Genomic DNA, 20,279 nt, shown 5'->3' with positions numbered 1-20,279 from the left:
AGAAACAAAAAACCTGAGCCCTATAACCTAGGTGCAAATTTGTTGGTTTTTTCATGCTCCCTGCTTTTGAAAGTCAGCCCACTTCCACTTAAGGACCACTCCTCGGACTTGTGATTCCAGAGTCTTTACAGCTCCCAAGGGGTCCCATTAGAGAACACAGAGCTGCAGCACTGCTGGCCCAAAGTTATTCAATCTGGTAGTTGACAAGAGTTTGACATGAATATTCTTTAGTCATAGATGTACCCATTTATTGCATTAATCATTTTCACACTGTTTTGTTTTTATGCATGAAAGTCAATGAATCCATCAGCTCCTTTTAAGAAAGCTATGTCGCTCTTTTGTCAATACTGTCATTTAAACTTAGGATACCAGCCTGTGTATATCTATCAGTCCCAGAAATGAACATTGGTTCGTAGTCAAACTCTTACTGCAAAGAATTTCAAAAAATCAATTTATTTCTTTCTGAGAATAAGATCCTTTAAATAAAATTGCCAAGCTGCCAGTGTCTTTGTCTATTGTTACTTATTCTAAGTGATAGGGTTTTTCTGCGTTAAAATGGGAGGGGTTTGGGCTTCATTCATTGTTATTTTCAAGTTATAAACATAAAAACAGGTCCCTATCTCCCTTTTACCCCTTCTTTTATGTGTAAATGTTTCATAAGTATCTGTATGAATTTTCCAAGTCAAATGTATTTTCTTGGACCTGTTTTTTACTTATGGAAAGTCTCACCCTTACACCAGCTTCATTGTGTTCAAAACCAAAAGCCTTAAAACAGCATTCCTACGCTACTTCTTTGTTTCCAGATTTTAAGATCTATTATGCATAGTGTAGTGCGTAATCATAATTATGCATTCATGATGATGTTTGTACTGGCTTAACTCAGGAATAGTGTGAGAAAGCTAATCTCGAAGCTACCGGCTGTTTTCCTGGACTTTAGATTCTGATCTGAGCTGTTTGTTGAGTCTTACTGGAACCAGAGCCCCGTACTCACCAGTTCTGCTGCTGGACTCTCCATCTTTATCTCCAATCCCAGTGAAGGACCTTCACCCATTCTTTGAAAACTTTTTTTTCATGGAAACTTGCATTGTTGCAGTTCTTAGTCATGCTGCATATAATCAGCACACTGAAACAATTTATATGAGAGCTGTGTTACACAACTATGTCATACAAACTACAAAAAATTAGGATCCTTTTAATCTGCCATTGGGCATTTTAGGGAACTTCTTTTTCATTTTTGTGTGAGAACAGTAAAATAAAATCCTCAGGCTTTTAAGGGAGCAAGGAAAAAATTTCCTGCTTATGTGTAGCAGATTCTTCAACTGGAAGAAAGTAACTGCTTGCAAGGTAAAGGTTCAGTTTCTCTTCTTGGTCCAAGCCTTCTGAAATGATAAAGAACATGTTAGCACCATGAATCCGTAATTCAGATCTGAGAAAGATCATATTGATGAGAGAGCACAGAATTTGGGAATGTATTTTCTTTGAAATTCCCATATTAATCATTTAACTATACCACTGTTATTTATTTAAAAATCTATACAGAATTTGGTGATATAGAAGAAAGATTAAAACCCCTAAAATGTTGCATAGTCATATGTTAAAATCTGTTGAACTTATTTTCTTGTGAAGTCTCTTTTAATATTTTGAAGGTGTTTTTCACTGATAGTATTTGGGAAGGGATTTTCAGTGGGAAAAAAAATAAAATTTTTGCATGAAAACACTATGCATATCTTAGGAAAGTTTAACGAGCTAAAGGAAATTTTACAACATTCTATCTTTCATAGACTAGAAAAATAGAAATTACAAGTGAATATAAAATAAGTGAAGATTCCAGTTATTTGCAAACTTTTCCATCAGTATTATATACAATGTGTGTGTAAAGTTAATTGCTCTCCTTATTACTTGTAAACAAGAGAGCATAGAGTAACAGTGAAAATCACTAAAGGAACCTTGTTCCAGTTTATTTTTACATAAACAAGAAAGTATCGTGCATAATGCAACAGCATGCCAGCTAGCAACACACTCACAGAAGATAATTTAAATTTGTTTTACAGACACAAGAAGCTGACTTTAAAGCCATTCCTAAGAAGATTGTCCTTGATTTTACATTATCCTGGGCGGATGTTTCAATTTCTTCCATTTGCTATCGTACTTGCTGGGTAAAAAATATCCTAGTGTCTGCTTAATAGTGAAGGAATTTTCTACATGAAGATGTAAGGAGGAATTAGGTTTTACCCCATAATTATATATTAAGTCAGTGTTAAAATACAGTTGCAATCAAATCCTTTCATATCCCAAGGCCACACATTTGATACAGTACATTGGAAGGTCAGAATACTTAGCTGAGTGTACACCCCTTGAGATTCAACAGATGTACAGATACGCGGCCTAATCCCAAAAACGCATTCATAAGTCTAGAAGATCAGAATTGAGCCTTAATTCTCTAAAGGACTGCCACAATGTTGTGTGGTCCTTTCATCCAAATTAGAATGATTCATTATTTCTAGTCCATTAGCACCATCAGGGATAGGTGTGGGCCATAAAATCTGCATTAGGATTTCTAAATATGTCAAGGATAATCTTAAAAGGAGATAAACTGGGATGTTTTAACTGAACTAAAAATAATTAATCAAAGTCATACATGTAGACTTCTGGTTGTCGAATCATGCGTTAAACTTCTACCTTAAATGATTATGCTATATTAACAAGTATGAAATTTGGGCAGAGGATTATATATTGGATTTAGATTCTTACTTTAAAGTAAAATGTTTCCTCCTGGTAAAGATATATTAAAAAAGCCTAATAAAAACAAGCATAAAGTCTTAAAAAGTCCTTAAGAAATACATAGAAGATTTTTTTTCTATTTCCCAATTTGCTTTCAAATTAGTTAGGTAGGAATTTATATATAATATTTTGTGTGCATTCAGCGTGTGCACCACTGGAGTTCAAGTATTGTGTGATGCATCATCAAGAGAATTACACTGCAATACCTACACCATTGTCTACAATGCCTTTGTATTAAATATATATTTTGTAAACTCCTCACAATATTTATTAGAAGTGTAATCCTAATAGAGCTGCATTGGTTTATACAGTTAAAACATTGGACAAGCATATACAAAGAACTTTTTGTTTTCTATCTCTTGGGTTCTGAGCAAAAAAAAAAAAAAAGATAGAACTAAAAAAGCCATTGTCTTTTACTGCTGCTAAATCATGACTTATTCACCATTCATGACAAAAACATTCACTTTTCTAAAGTAAAATACACAACCTGTGTTTGCAGTTCCAAACAAAGTAATAATAATATATAATAAGCAGAATCTATAACTAGCTAATCTGTAGTTCTGTGTAATTGATGCTTTATAGAAGGCTTTATGCATGTCCTTTTTTAATTTTTGTATTTTTAATGGATTCATAGAATCATAGAATGGTTTGGATTGAAAGGGACCTTAAAGATCATCTAGTTCCAAGCCCCCTGACATGGGCAGGGATAACTGCCACTACATGAGGTTACTCAAAGCACCGTCTGGTCTGAGTTTGAACACTTCCAGGGATGAGGAATCTTCTCCTCTGAGCAACCTGTGCCAGTGCCTCACCATTCTCATACTGAAGAATTTCTTCCTTATATCTAATCTAAACATACCGTCTTTCAGTTTAAAGCCATTCCTCCTTGTCCTGTTGCTACTCCTTTTTTCTATTTTTTAGATAAAAATAAACATGTGATACATGAAATTTGGACTTCTGGAAAAGGTGGTTTAAGTCATCCATTCCAGAATAAGAAAAAGTATAACAGAGAAAAAATTACAAAATTTCTCTAAAACAGTTATTATTCCATATCATACTTTAACTAATCTGTAGATGCAACAATCATGGTGAATGGTATCTGTGTAAATAGCTGGATCATGGGACCAGGCATCATTAATCCATATGCAATATAAATGCCTTCATGTCTTCTAGAAAAACCTCCGTAATTGTCCCCTTGGTCATCTGGAATATCTGCTGTCACATTAACTACCCCAAACCCAAACGATATTTGTGCAAAGTAATAGACCAATTGTCAGAAGCTTACCAGGGATGGTTTATCCCAGAGTTTAGTCCCTCAGCCTGTCCAGCGTAAACTCAACGTTTGCAGAGTTGCAGCTGAGCCATAGAAGCAGAGGATTCATCTATCTTTCATGAGAAATGTTTAGCAAAAGTGAAAGAAGTTACATTCAAGCAAGTGCATTCAACAAGTGTGTACTGGCAAATATCAGCATGGTCTCATTAGCAGAGAAAGAGATGAAATTCATAGAGTAGACAATAATTTACAGGTGAGGTTAATCCACTAGGAAAAACGCACTGATAATTCAGTGTGAAAGTGTGCAAGCAGCACTGCATTATATCTTGTCTAAAGATAAGTTATATAGTGTGTGATTTTATCAGTACAGGTGTATGTCATCTCTGAAATAGTATTATCCAAAGTATTCAACTTTACAGTAAAGCAGAAAGGTTCAACACCCGTGGCAGATACCCGAGTGCTAAGACACACTGACAGGGCACATGCTACCCACAGGTATCAACTCACCACAACAGATATGATTCACTTAGAGTTGTCAACTTGCAGAATATCCTCATCATGTTTATACTCATCACAGCATTGACTAAGAATATGATTTCTTGACTCTGGTCATCGTGTAAACACACAATAAATATATATATACTGCTTTCCCAAGGAACAAAATGAACAGGACAGAGTGTAATAGGAAAAATAAAATGAGAAAGTCAAGGCAAAATACACTGCTATCCATCCCATGCTCTTTGAGAAAGGGAGAAGTTACCTATACATAGTTAGGTATATATACAATGGGGGAAAAAGAAAAGGTGGGAGGACAGGGCAGGGGAGGAGCAGCTGTGGAGTGAAGCCAGATGAAGACTTAATAGGAGAGAAGGACGGGAGTAGAAAGTCTGTAAAGACAGGGTGATATGGGCAGTGGAAGATCATTGAGTGTTCAGAGATCCAGTTTCCAGCTTTTCCATTCCTGTTCCAATGAATTGATTGTCACCTCCTCCAGGGCCACAGGAGCAGTCAGAAGAAATCACCAAGACTCTCAGCTAGGACGAAGTGCTATAGTATCTGGATTAATTTAAACCTTCCTGGTTTAAATTTGAAGATGAATTTTAAGGACATCCTGGATTAAATAGAACAAACTGAAGTTGCTTTTGACAGCATTACTTTGTACCTAAGTTACAGTGACATTTGATTTTTGTTTGTTTTACAGATTTGAAAAAAAATACATTCTAGCTAGGTAACACAAAATGATCCCCATGTTTAGTGCACATTTAATTTACATCAGGAAGGCATATTTGATAGCAATAAAAAATTTGGAATCGTACTGAAATCCTGACAAGCGTTGGAAAATATTAACATACCTGGAGTGTGAGGTTTTTTTGTTTGAATAATTTCTTTGGTCCGCTTTAGGTTTGTGGATGAAATGTACATAGTGGTGATAGATACATGGTGAAATGTATGTTCAGTTTTGTCACTTGACAAGTGATGATCTCTTGGGGTAAACAGCAGGGTTTCTCAGTTGCAGGGAATCCCAGCTGTCTGTTGGGATTCCATCTGTGTGTACATTTTCCCCCCCTTATTTGTATTTGAAACATTAAAAGGCTTTGATTTGACCAGCCTCTTCAAATGTTACCAATTCTTTTTCTTCTGTTATCACCAAAAAAGATACTGAGAAGTAACTTCTTTCTTTTTTCCACCAGTAGTTTCATGGCCCATCACAAGCAACAATTTGTCTGTGTGGGTATACAGGTTCTTGTATACTCTTGACTCTCTTCATGTAGATGGGTATCTGATGGATGGTACTTGAACACTCCTCTGAAACACTGGATCCTATAAAGCTGTAAAGTAGTAACTCAGTTATCCCAGGGTCTCTACAGATTTAGGTGAAATTAACTAAATTCATTATGTTTGTATCAGGTTTTCAAAGTTTTTGGGTTGGGTTTTCTTTTTTAACCACAAGGACTAAGGACTGCAAAATTTCTTTTGCACTTAGTTTAAGTTTCAAGATCTCACCAACAGACATATTGGAGGCTGGGAAAGCTGAAATCCTGATGCAATTGCAAGATTCCTGGGTGGGTGTTTACAGGCTGGAGACTGCCATGCCTTTGCTTTATTTGGTGATGTTGTCATCAGCGTGGAACCACAACATTGAAAACCTCCTGACATCTCCAGTGTTGTGTGAGTGGAGAGGAGTTGCCTCTGCATGTCCAAAAGATAAAGACGTGGCACTGTTAAGTGCTGCCACAGGCCTTGACTGGCAGGTTTTCTAGAAAAGCCTTTGAGATAACTGTTCTTCCAAGACTGAATCCTCCTTGGAAAAAACTTAAGATTTTTCAAGGAAGATACAGAAATGGAAAGACAGTCCAGCTGATTGCATACAAATTAACCACAAAATGTGTATCTGTATCTGTCCACTGAGCTGTTTAGATGACATTGTTTTAGGACTTGATGAATTTATAACCAGTTGTATGGTAAAGAAATACATTGAGACAGTCAGTGTAAGTGTGAGGTGATAAAATGGAGTTATCACTCTTCTTATTATTCAAAAACATCTTAAAACAAATATTAATTAATATTTGGTATAGTCTGAGACCTATACAAATCTCTTCTATTGCTTGGTCCAGAATGACTCTTAGGAGACCTTCCCAGATGAACTGATTTGATGAGCTTATAAATTGCTGTATTGAATATGGTGACCATCAAAGTTGAACTTAACCTCTCTAGAGGGGATGTTCTGCAGTTTCAGCATGTGAGGTGTCAACCCTGTGATGATCCAATTGAATTTAAATTGAATTTCAAAGTAGAAACCTCCATTGGTGTATTAGCTGATGTTTTACTATCCCATACTTGTATCTGAAGGCACCTGAGGTATATTTACAGCTCCCCTCACTGTATACTCTTTGTTTTAATTGACTACATAAAATAACACTACACAGTGGGGCATGAGAACTTTCTCAAAGGGCACGAAGACATCTTGGTAACCTTCTGTATCTTTCATGGGTAGTAAGGCTCTTTCGTAGATTTAGAAAGAAAATTTGTTTGCAGGAACCAAAATACAATTGGAAAGACAGCCCCTGGGTATCAGTACATCTCCTTAAATAATGTCGAACGCTTCTTGGAATGCCGTGCCTTGGACAGGATAGTTGTGTCACAGTAACTTACTGAACATGAGCTCAGTAGCTCAGTACCTGTTTCTTGCTTCAGCACAGCTTCTTGGGAAACAGCTAGCACCAATCTGGCATTTAACATGAGAATTTCACAGACTTCAAACTACTTGATCATACTGTATTTCTCTTCAACATCGAGGTTTCCTCAAGTTTCTACCAGGCCACACACATCATATGTTAGAAATGTCTTCAGGAAAGAGCCCATCTAATGTTACTTGTCAGCACTGATTCCTTTAGCAAGAGTGCAAAACTGTTTTCAGCCTGCTGTGATGGCTATTTTTATCTCCATTAACCTCTTGACTGAATATAAACATTTATTGAGGGTTACCTCTCTTGTTTGTCCAGTTGCTTCAAAGGTTAGTAAAAAGTGGATGCCTGCCTGACCTCTTTTATCCTCATTAGCTGATTCTAATTGTTTCCTGAGAGATCACAGTTTTGACCCTGCTTGTCCTTGTCAAATTTGTCTAGTTATGGCACAAAGACATTAGCAGAAATTGCATTTTCAGGTAAAAATTACTCAAGTATAGAATGCACACTTACGTAGTGTAGAGCAGTGAACAATACTGTGGTTTTATAATGTGCCCTCATTTATAAAATGTGAGGCTACTACTGTATGGCCCCATCTTACAGACATCCACGTTAGTAGAGCCCTGTGATTATACATAGGCAGTAGGCAGGATGTTTTGTAAGCTTTTGACCAGTGTGTAGCAGTTCTTTTGGAGGGAGAAATTAAATTATGTTTGGTTTTTGAATTCTTATTTCTAAGCAGTTGAAATATTATTGCTCCTGTGACAAGAAAGCTTTTTTTTGTGTAAAAAGGTACCTTTCTTATGCTAGAGTTATTCCTAATAGCACTGTAAAAAACCCCCAACAGCATAAAGTAGGTAACACCTACCTCCACTATTTTGGGAATGACCAACTAAATTTTACAGTATGACAAGTATATCTCATGAATGACAGGATGATTTTCATAGAACTCTGTGACAGTGCATGAACTCAGTGCATGAACTACTTCAAGGGGGATGATGTCCCAAAGGTGAAGAGCTGTCATGAAGAACATGTTGCCTTGCGAAGACTTTCTTCTATGTCAAGCTAAGAAAGCCTTTTTTCATGTTCCTCGGTGGTTCTCAGCCATGGTTGTACAGTTCAGACAAAGGACCTGGCAGGTCTCAATTAGGTATCTCAAACAGACAGGTCCCAGGCTTCATAGATTGTAACCAGTGCCTTAAATCCCACAGACACTTAGTGCAGATTAAAAAGCACTGGTGTAATGCGCTCAAAGCACGATATCCTGCTTTAGAAGCGGGTTGCAGCATTCTGCACCCGCTTCAGCTTTCAAATGGATTTAAAATGTAGCCTCAGGTATAGCGCATTGCAGTAGTCTAATCTTGAGGTGATAAAGGCATGACTGATTTAACCATAGCTTCTTGTTATCTTGAACTGGGGTCTTTTCATTTTAACCATTTTAAGGAAATGGCCTTTCCTGAATCAGCAGGCTTGCTTCAGTTCTTGCTGTGTAATAAGGCACAACAAGAGCAATCCTCTTTCGGTGGTGAACACCTCCTATGAACGTGTGAACCTCACAGGATGCCAGATCCCAAGAACTGCTGCCATGGTCCTGACTTGCCTTACAGCTCACACAGTATGGCTGTGAGGTGCATCAAAGACAAGCCATGGCTCATATCCTTCAGTGGAGCTGCCAAGCTTTACAAGCAGCCAGGGCCTTGTGAAGTTTCACTTTCATATTAAAAGAAGTTTATTTACATATCTGTGCAGCTTGGGCGCAGAGCTATGAGAGAATAGGAAATTCTTTTGAGGTGTCCACCAGTTCTTCTAGGCTAGAAGAGCTGTGAAACAAAACACCCTGTTCCTCCTCCAGTCTATCTCTAGTGCTTAGAGACCACTTACAGCTGCAGAGCTGATTAAGAGTTTTACTGCCAAGCCAACCTGGAAGCTAATTTAGCGATAACCATGTAGTTCTTTAAGTTTCAAAAAAGCCCTGTAAATGGGGAATGGCAAAGCAGACACATATGCTGACTGCTGGTGCTCAGTCTACCTGCTGCTGTCCCTGCTTTGCCTCGGAAGGGATAAGGCACCTGCCTGGGCTCCTTGCCTTGTCTGGAGAAAACTGGGGTGGTGACCTGGGACTAAGTCCACCCCTTTACTAAAGGAGAAACTAATCTCCATGAGAAAGTTAAATGGTATCTCTGCATCTCATTCTTCTTTAGCAGTATGTGGTTAAGTATAATCCTTTCCCAGGGTGTATTATTTGTACTGACTATGTAGATAATAAACTATTACCCAGCACAAGAAGATCCTGATATTATTTGAGGCTTTTTGATACCACCTTAATGCAGATAAATACCCTTAAAGATGGAAGAGACACAATGTAATGTTAGATGTCTGGAAAGAAGAAAACCAGAAATAGAAATGAGATCTTGTGAAAATTAAATAGATGATCCCTTTGGCACTTAAAAGATGGAATTTTGGTTTGTTCTGCTTTTCAACTTGGCCACCAACTTAGGGAAAAAAAACTCTTGTTTGAATGTCTTAATCATTTATGGTGTACTTGTAAAAGTTCACTAGCTGGATAATATTTCACTGTCTTTTGATTGTATGTGGGATTACCAGAGACTGAGAGCACATATAAGCACAAAAACATGTTAAAGGTTTAACTGAAATGGCAGTTGGAGAAATGCAGCAAGTGGTAGGAACATGTCCTGATCCTCCTCCACATTATTGCTGTGAAGCCGTGGTTACTAACAATTCATGTTACAGCTTGTATTTAATTCGGGTATGATTCTCAGGTGTGTGAGAAATAGCTACTTTTCATTGTTTCCATGGCAGCCTTAGCACTGTTTTGGTGTAAATTACACTGAAGTCCAGACTTTTCTATAATAGAAGATAGAGATGATAGTTCGATTACCTTTCATCTCACCTCTTGCAACTCTTTTTTGGTTCATGCCTTGTTTACATCATTATTTTCTATGCAGTCCATATGTAAATACTTTGCACTGATTTCATAACTGATAATATCAGGATTCTTGATAATTTACATAGGAATATAACCAAATTTTTTATAAATTAATAAAATTGTCTTGTTTATCGATCAGTTATTAATTAGAATGTAAATTCAGAATATAAGTGCATACAGCTGCGTTGACTCTAGCAAACATACTTTCTGCAACTTCCCTTAGGAAAAGCAGTATTAGGAACTGAGACATTGCATGTCTCTGGTTTCAGTATTTTTACACTAGGTAAGTATGTTTTTGCTAGATGTTACATTCCTTTCTCCTAATTTTATTTATCATTTCTACCTGTTTTTTCCAATACTTATGGAGGATGAATAATGTCATGGAGTGCATATAGATGAAGCTTGACTTATGCCCAAACATTTGTATGAAAAATGCAAAATCTGAAGTGAAAATTAAGTAAAAAGTACTATCTTTGATAAAGCATTACTGGAACTTGAAAAGATAAAAACCCCCTGAATTATGAAGAACTGTGATATTTAATATATATTTTTCTATAATCATTATTAAAATATTGGTATATCATAATTATAGTAACTATATATTTTATACAATTATTAATTATATCTTATGTAACTAAAACATTTTCAATAATATCTTATTTTCAATAAGTATTTTCCTGTATATTTTTGAGTTCAGTAGGTTCTGTGGTAACTCTTTATACTTCACTACATTTCTAGAACAGTCATAGCTAATAAATGTGGCCAAAGCATCTGGAAAGTCCATTATGATTTTCTGTATCTATATTTTTTTAACTCTCTTAGTCATATCACAATAGAATGTAAGTGGAGCCAACTAGAGAATTATTGGTGGAATATAAAAATAACTAAATTCTCTTACAGAAGGTTGGAATGTCTTGGACAGAATTATATTGTGGGAAAAAAAAACGATTAAAAGTTATGTTGTGACTATTGTAGTTTGTACTCTCTGTTGTGGTTTCTTTCTTGATACAGAGAAAAAGAACTGTGAATGACAGAAGCCTAAGTGTCATCTCAGTGCCACATACTGACAAACTCAGGATTGCCCACGGGAGTTAAATGTTAATAAATTTGAGGCCTCTGCCTTAGGTCCTCAAATACCAAATTCTCTAAATATAGAGTATGAAATATGGACAGGAGATGGTTTTATTAAATTGACTCCATGCCTTTCAGGTGTGGTAATACCATGCTTTACTTTTGAGCCTTTCAATGGATTAATGCAACTTGTATTTTAGTCTTTGTGGAGACAAAGTCCAGTGAATATTTAGCATTATTATGATTTCAGACATAGTAAAATCACATATCAACACATAGCAAAGGAGGGAAAATTCCATTATCCATTCACAACTATTTCCTATGATAATACAGATGTTACCCAGGACAGATCTTTGAAATGGATACCGATTCTTTAAATTCTTTCCTGTCTGTTTCAGGAAATAGTGAGATCCTGTTGATAATAATGTACAATGTGTCTAAAGTTCACTTCTAAACACTTGGCTCTTTGCTGTGAAAGTCATCTGCATTCCCTTTATAATTCTCAGCCACCAGAGATCTGCTTAATCTTGGAGATCTGATCCAATATCATTCGGAAAAATCCTTGATAATAGTTTCACCATTCAGTCAATGAAAGAACTAAAGCTTCCTGCTTGTGTCTTAAAAAAAATCCTGAGGCAGAGGAATAAGAACTTGGCTGATGGATTTGGAGCTTTTGTTGTTTGCAAATAAAATTATTATTACTATTAATATTCAAGTTCTTAATCAAGGCAAGCAAATGGCATCTGTTTGTTATCGTCCTTCCTACAGAAGACAAAGGCTTCAGTCCCTATGGTACTGACTGCTGGCCCCAAGTGGTTGCTGGATGTGACTTGGCAAGGAGTAGAAGACAACAAAAACAACTGCATTGTGTACAGCAAAGGTAAACACAAGCTTATTTTTTTCTTTACTTTCCTGTGTGAGCTACTGAGACAAACATATACCTGTTGCATAATAGGAAAATTAATAATATATCTCCCCTTAATGTCAGTTTTCTCTATCATTTTCCTCCCACGTTCTGGTTTTACCTTTTGTTTTTAATTTTAGTTGTATAAAAACCTCACATAGTCTCTGCAGTTTATTAAACACTTTTTAAACACTGAAGGACATCAGATGGCATAAGACATACCATCCATTTCTCTCTGAGAGTTAGTGCCCCTTGGAAAACATCAGTAAAATCTATACACTTTGAATAGATGAATTCTTTTGGGCATTTTATTGGGCGTACTGGATATCATTTCTCCATGTTACGTTATGTTAAATTGTAGACTACTAACTGAAATCCAGTTTTGTAAGAAGAGCGAGGACTTGACTGGACTATGAAAAGACTTTATGTCAGCATGGTAACAGAGGATAACAACCCAAAGAGTCTCAGGTTCAGTCCGTAGCACCATGGACTATGCACCACACTGTCCGGTCAGTCACTGTGAAAGCTTTTAAATGCAGTTATGGAATCATTACAGTATGTTAAAAAAAAAAAAAAAAAGATAAAAAAACCACCACTTGAATATATGGAATAAAAATAACTTAGTGTAGCCGTGTTTGGCATTCACCCTAAAGATCAGGTTGCAAAACTATGACTTTCCCTCCTTGTATTTCAATCACCAATCTCAGCACTTTGTGAATACTTCAGAACATGCACTGTTCTTGTTTAATTTCTTTTAGGTTTTATTTCTAACCGAACAGACCTACTGAGATCAAAGATTTGTTTGCTGAGGCAACCTAGTGACCATTTCAGCATACAAGCATCCAGGCAAATAAGCATCCATATCAATATATTAACATACAAAACACTAATCATAACATCAAAGACTCCTAAAAACTTACTAGAAACAATTACAACTTGTTCCTATAATCATTGCAATTTATACACTTATAAGAGGATTGCTTTTAAACTGCCACAAGCCTTTGAAAGTTGAAACGCTGAAAACAGGGAATTTGCATGTTAAAAATGATTCGCACACCAGGGTCTTATAAATTCTTTCTATTATAATTACAGAATGTCAACACATTCATTCTACAACCTGAAACACCTGCAGTACTAGAGAACTGGGCTCAGATCTAAAAAGGGTTGAGCTGCCCTCCCTTTACAGCTTGCTGATTGCAGCCCAAGTGGAAGAAGCAGCAAAGTGCTCTGAGTAACGAACGCAGTGAAGCTTTTCTCATGACTCCAGAGCTGCAGTTTGCTGTTCATAGTCTTGAATGATCACAGGCAAACTTTCCTGCAACAATGTTTTAATGTAATGGGAAACTACTTTCCCTCCAAAATATAGCTTCTGCAAATTCCCATAGGATGATATCTTATCAAGTATTACATTCTTTAGCACATATTTACCAGTTGGACTTTTCATCTTCAAAGTACTTTACTAACACTAACTAATTCATTAGACAGTTTCAGTGCTATCTGTCAGATTTATTCTACTGAAATACATTTTTTTTTGTCAAATACTGAGAACTTGCTTCAGTTTGATACAATATGATTAGCCTAAAACATTAGTTTTTTCATTCAAAGGTGATGGATTCTTTTTCACTGATTATACTAGTTATTTGGTTAACAAGGTATGATGAGACAGTTACACAATACTCATGGTGAATTCTATTGTCTTTACCAGAGATATCTGTTATAACTAAAGTTGAGGGTAAATTTGAGGATAAATACATGTTTAAAACCTGCTACTTCACTAAATTAATGCAGGAAATAAGTTACAGATATGCTTTGCCTTCACTACATTCTGTTCCTCTCTTTTCACTTTGAGGTGGCTGTTCTGTCAGTCATTAAGCACCTACTCTTGCCTTGAGCTCTGCTGGGATTTTTGTACTAGAAAGATTAATTGACTTGGATCACAAAACAATGTCAAATAGAAGATGGTAAAATAAATAAATAGAATAATGTTTCTTCCTTCAATTTGTATCTCATCATTCCAGATTACATTGCTTTGATTTGTGTTAGCTTTCTGTCTCCTACAGTGCCATTACTTCTAATGAAACGGTGTCAGCTGGCATGTAGCTGTAATTCGATGTTATGTTGTAGTTGCATGTGTATAATTTTGTTAGTTTGCTTAGCAATACATTGTTATTTCTGAAAGCAGTTAGCTGAACAAATGTGTGGAATTGTCTATGTAGCAGATTTGGTCACCTGGAAGCTGTTTTCCATACTATATTCAAGATGAGATGAGTGGAGTAAATAGGCACATTTCTAAGAGGAAGATAAGTTTAGAATTGGCTAGAAGTACATGGTGCTGGTCGATCAGTTGCTGACTCAGAAGCACATGCCATATTTCCTTTTATCTTATTACAGTGATATCTTTGAGAGCAGAATTTTCCCCAGATCTTTCAGAAGAACATAGGAATGTTAGTCTGATTTCCAGTTCACTAGACATTTTGAGCACTGTAATCACCCACATACTGCACACAGAATAATCATGGGGATAGGAGCCTAGAATGCAGGTTTTATTAAAAAAGAATTTGCGCTGGCCAACTAACTCCCTATTTCCCTTCAATGTTCTCCATAAAATATTTTCTCTAAACAAGCAAACACAGAAAGTGTGTGTGCATATGTATGTGTATATATATGTGATGTACACATATAGGATTATATTGCTGAGTTATTACAGTGGAATCACAAATCTTTAGATGAGGAAAACAGTTATTAAAAAACGCACATCAGAATACATTCAGAGTGAATAGCTATGAAATAAATATTCAGCATTTGAAATTAGTGGTATTCTAATTATTCTACTTAGTCTAGGATCACTACCTGTATTTTTGTAACTACCTTTCCCCAATACTACGACAAGGAAACTTTTACAACTGTAATTATATTTCTAAAAAAAATGCTCTTTTTTTCAATATTTACCTCAAACTTCTCTTATGTTTCAAAAACAGTCTATTCACTAATTTGAGATATGTCCTAGAAACTGAGATTTGAGAGACAGATTTTATGAATTTTAGCTTATCTAGAATTATAAATGTGTTATTTTTAAAAACAGCTACAGTGTAATTCAGGCAAGATATATTGTTAGAAAGTATAGATGCATGAACTGTATGGTCAACTGCCAAATGGTGTACTTGAGAAACATTCGTGCCTTACAGAGTTGTTCACCAGACCTGGAAAATCTCTAAGACCACAGGTAGGAGTCACCTCACAAGCTAGGAGGGGGCTGGGGTATTTACTACAAACCTCTCACTAGGACGGCAACAATTTTAAAAATTAAATTTTGACTGACCAGAATAGAAACAGTGTAAAAAACACAGTTGCACAGACTAAAAACCATGCTCATATAACAGACATTTTCCTAGATAGTATTTAAACCATTTATGTGAAATGTATGGATACCATATGTTTAGTGGCATTGTTAAAACAGGGTGTCTGTACAAATATTTAGCTGTGGGAATTATAAAATCATAAGGCGATTAAGTTAGCTAGTTGTGAAATTCCAATATTGCTTTTTAAATGACTTCAGGATATAGGAGGTGCTAAGGTTATTATCTGTTATCAGGAATACAGCGGAATTGTACGACTGGATAATAACTAAACAACTGACACAATGTAAAATTACATTATCAGTGTGTTAAAACAAAATTGCGCCCTAAAGGAGTCTACATGCCAGCTCAGAGCTGCAGTGTAATTATGCTTAACTCTGATAATTAAAATACAACGGAGATCAACAGAATCATTTTCATTAAGAAAATTATTAATGATGGTGGTATAACAGTAATTGATTGCAGAGCACCACAGGATAACTCTGTGCAGGAAAACCAACATGTGTAACGTGTGTCCGGGCCGGCTGGGTTGCGTTGTGTACCACTGAGCATGCTGCCGGCCAGGTGGCAGCCGTGGGGCACTTCTCCTGCTGCAAAGCCCAAATCAGAAAATGACCACTTGGCAGGCTACCCCTTGGAGAGAGAGGGATGGGTGCTGGTACATGGGGTGGTGGGATGGGGTCAGGTGTGGCTGCCAAAAAGGAGGGAGCCACAGCACACTTCTTAAGCCAGCAATTGTCTCAGTTTGTGTGAGGCAGTGTTCGGTTTTGCATTTCCATTAGTGATTTATGGATGTTATTTCCTCCTCTGCCTGGCCTCACTGAATAGTTTATGCCCTTCGTTATTTCTGAGAGGATGCTGGAGGAGAAAACCCATCCTCACCCCAGCGCGGTTCCACAGGCACTGCATGACATCTTCGTAAGTGATTCCACAGGATGCTCCTGTTAATTGTGCCAGTGGTGCAGACACATGATACCAAATGCCATAAAAAGCCTCCATGTCTCCATAAGTGAAATCACAGTCAATGCCCACTGAGCAACTATAACAAAATCCTTGCTAGGGAGAATGTTGCCTAAGGGTGAGATCCAAGAATTGTCATTTTCTTTTGGTGAACACAAAAATGGGGAGAGGGAGGAGTGAATGCGGGGGAGTGCTGCTCCACACAGCTAAGGGATGGGTGCTTGATCAAACAGATGCAGCTTTTGAAAGCTGCCCAAGAAAGTCTATTCTCCAATCACAACAGAGAAGAAGCCTGTTAGTGTGGATTTACAGGATGATATTAGTTAAAATGACAGCTGCCCACACTGAAACTGTGTCATGTAGCTGATTTATAAATAGCAGCTCAAGGAAAGGCAGCAGAGTGGAGAGGGCAGGGCAGAAGTTGGGGCTAGAGGTGGAGAGCTGTGCTTGACCCTTCTGGGGCTTCCACTGGCTGCATGGTCCCATGGTTCACTTAAAATAAGTCAGGAAATACCTAATTCTTTACTAAATTCACTGGCACTGGGGTGAGTTATTTAGCTGATGTATGTGCTGTATGTTGAAGACACAAACACTGTGAAAAGGTCACATGAAATTACTAGTAAAAATTGAAGGCAATTTTTAATTAATTTTACTAATTTAAAATAAACATTCTAATTTTTAACATGCAGAAAAATTCAAGTGTTGGAACAGAAAGGCTCTTAAATTTTCCTTTAGTGACAGAGGATTACTTTTCTTGATTGTTCTGTGAGATCCTTGATACCATGTTTTCCTGAGCAAAAGAGTTTTCAACCAGCAAATACTCTTTTTTTGTCCCTCAAACTTCAGGCAATGTAATGGTACATTGCACCACAACATACAGCATCAGGGACCTTAATGAGACACAGGTCAAACATCATAAGGAGTTTAAACACTGCTGCATTAGAGTATGAGTATAATTTGGTCTGGGTCAGAGAACAAGTTGTTTAGTAGGCCGAAGGTTAACTTGGGGCATATATTTTAGATTGCAAGGGGCTTCTTTCCACATACTATTAAAAGCAAATCGAGTGAATTTACTTAGTCTGTTCCACATGGACAATCAGAAAACTGCAGTATCTCCTGTCCTACTGGATGCCTCCAATAGCTAAACAACGTGCTGAAGCCTTTGGTGGTGCTAAAGGTTTTTGTTTTTCTTTGTATCCACTGACAAAAATATCTGAGTTTTCAACAGCATACATCTGACACTTACCTGAATATCAAAGGTCCATGAAAGAGCTTGTTTTAGATTTCTTTTTCACAATACTGAAAAATTGCAAAGTATTTCTTAATAGAGTTATAATTATGTGTATAATGCTTACATGGAATGATATATTTGCTTTCACAGTCATTGGAAGAGTGTGTCGTGATACAAACATACTGGGAGTGATTGGTAGGCAAGTAGACGTCAGGCTCCATGTTTGGTTTTGCAGGGATGTTGAGAAGGCAGGATGCCAAATGGCACCATTGCAAACGAAACTATTGCAAATCAGTCCTGGTAATTTCCTTGCTGGCCACAGAAGAAAATATTTTGTCCCCATCACTAGTGGTCCTTATTGCTTATGGCAGACACAGTGTTGTAGACTTAATTCAAACACTATTCCACTTCAAAGAACTCAGGAAGCAGGACTGTACTTTTTCCTTATTTTTATTTTTTACCTCTACAAATAGATCCAATGGGCAGTTTTCTACTTTAGGGAGTTAGAGGTCAGGGCCTTGTATATTGTCTTAATTACCTACAATAAAAAGGTTGTTTTATGCATCTTTATGGATATGTATATAATAGCATACAGTGAATTATTACATGGCCTTTAAATTCTAAGCATGTAGATAATAAAGGGAAAATGACAAGAAATGCAGATGTACAACTATATTTCTACTTCCAACATGAAAATACTTTTGTTCATTATTGAACAAAATTACATTTTGCTTGAATTACATTTACGTGTCAGCCAAATTTTTTTTAGGTTGTTTTTGTATGTATATTGTTTTGGGTCTCTTTTTCTTATGTTCTTCTTATCACTTATTATGCAGTTTATTTCGTAGTTTGAAATTGGAATTGTTTTTCATTTGAAGAGACAAGAAAATAGGCAGAATACTGACATGATTTGCACAGAATTATATTTTTTGGACTGAAGATTTAAAAAATTGTACACTGATTCTATAAGTCACCTACGAGATATTCAAGATGGAAAAGAAGCCCAATATGTACTTCCTATTGTGACCATGTGAAAAGAAATATTACCTCAACCGTTGAGACCACTGGCAGCAATAAATGTAAACAGAATGCAGAGATTTTTTAATTTTTTTCAATATATGTATTTGTCCCTCATTTTTCTAAGTCAATTTCAGTAGAATCAGTCATTCAGAAATCAGTTAAAGAAAAATATTGTCCTTATTTTCAGGATGTGATATAGATGCTAAATGTGTTTTATTTTTAATTAAATTGGGTTTTGTATCCGTTATGCTACGTAGACTGCAATAACCTTGTGACCCTTGGTGCTCATGGTTCCATTACCTCTGTCATCTTCCCTGCAAAGCAAGAGGGAAGAAAAAAAAAAAACAAATTTGCTGAGCCACACATTTCAAGTTGTCGACAACCCCATCCACAAGAAAACAGAAGAAAATATATATGCACTCTGTCCTGTCAAAAGGCTTTCACCTTATCTTGAGAGACTGTCAGGGCAGGAACATCATGGAATGGACAGGAGTCTATTAAATTAATAAGCTGCTGGATGGTGTCTGGAGAGTTATGATGCTCCATAAATCCAGTTTGATCATGGTGGACAAGGTTTAAATCTGCAGACTTCTAATACACATCCAGGTCCTGAATTGGATTTGAAGTTTTGTGCTGGAGACACAGAGATAGTCCTGTAGCTTATGAATTAAGATTTATCATTTTTTTCATATTTTTTTTCTCCTACACTTCTTGACAAAAATGAAAACACCTTAGGGATCCTGGCAAATGTTACTGCTTGAAATGAAAGAGCTGTTGTCAAGGTGAAACCATGACCTAGAAGCCTAATATCAAACCTGGGTCATTCTTTTCAGGCAACTCCATTGGTGCTAAGTATAAAATGTCTGTATGTGAGGAAAGGGGGCTGGATTAATCTGCAGCCTGTTTTATAGTGATTCCTATCAAATTTGTATTTGTGATACAAGGCAAACTAATGGTGTGCCATGTACAAGCAAAAGCTGAAAAATGTAGAAATATATTCTTCTCCCTTTCAAGGTAGCTATGTGTATAATGGACAGTGCAGTGTGAGAATTCTGTGTCCCTTACCTCTAAATGGTTTATGCCTAGTGGTAATAATTAAAGGAAGACTCTTTTATATTCAAGGTACCAAGCTCCAAGGAAAACCTGTGATGTGCAGCCTTGATGTCCAAGTGGGCTGTGGAGCTGGGCTGCCTGGGATGCAATGTTAAAATCATGTTGGATGTGTTTTGTCTTTAGCAGCTTACAAGCAAGGCCATTATTATGGCACCATGGCTGGCATTCAAGTGTTTTTTGGCCACTTAATTGACCTGCAAGTCAGTGATTTATTATAAGTCCCTAAGCTCCTATTCTTGCTACTCTGGAGACTCCAGCAGGTGATTCCTGTGCTTGCTTACACAGACAACAGGAGCTCTCTCTTCCCAAATTCCGTAGTCATATTTCTGATCCTACCCTATTTATTGATGATATTTAGAATCTGTGTTACTTTTAAAAGCAATATGTGCTTTTTTTGTTCTCATTGTTAATTTAGGAGCTTAAAGAGACTTACTAACA

At 36.6% G+C, this 20,279-nt stretch overlaps 1 protein-coding gene across 2 annotated transcripts in view; it reads left to right on the top strand.

The window, feature by feature from the left end:
* Positions 1 to 20,279, top strand: part of ZFPM2 (zinc finger protein, FOG family member 2) — a 306,116-nt gene that overhangs the window by 186,364 nt on the left and 99,473 nt on the right. For both annotated transcript variants that reach the window (XM_018077612.2, XM_018077606.2), the window contains one exon: positions 12,026 to 12,137. In XM_018077612.2, the coding sequence (XP_017933101.1) occupies positions 12,026 to 12,137 (112 nt within the window). The remainder of the gene's footprint in view (positions 1 to 12,025; positions 12,138 to 20,279) is intronic.

This window comes from Manacus vitellinus, unplaced genomic scaffold, assembly GCF_001715985.3.
Source record: "Manacus vitellinus isolate BGI_N305 unplaced genomic scaffold, ASM171598v3 scaffold_1_pilon, whole genome shotgun sequence".
Taxonomy (NCBI): Eukaryota; Metazoa; Chordata; class Aves; order Passeriformes; family Pipridae; genus Manacus; species Manacus vitellinus.
The sequence above is the reverse complement of the archived record's forward strand: the minus strand, read 5'-3'. Positions and strand labels throughout refer to the sequence as shown.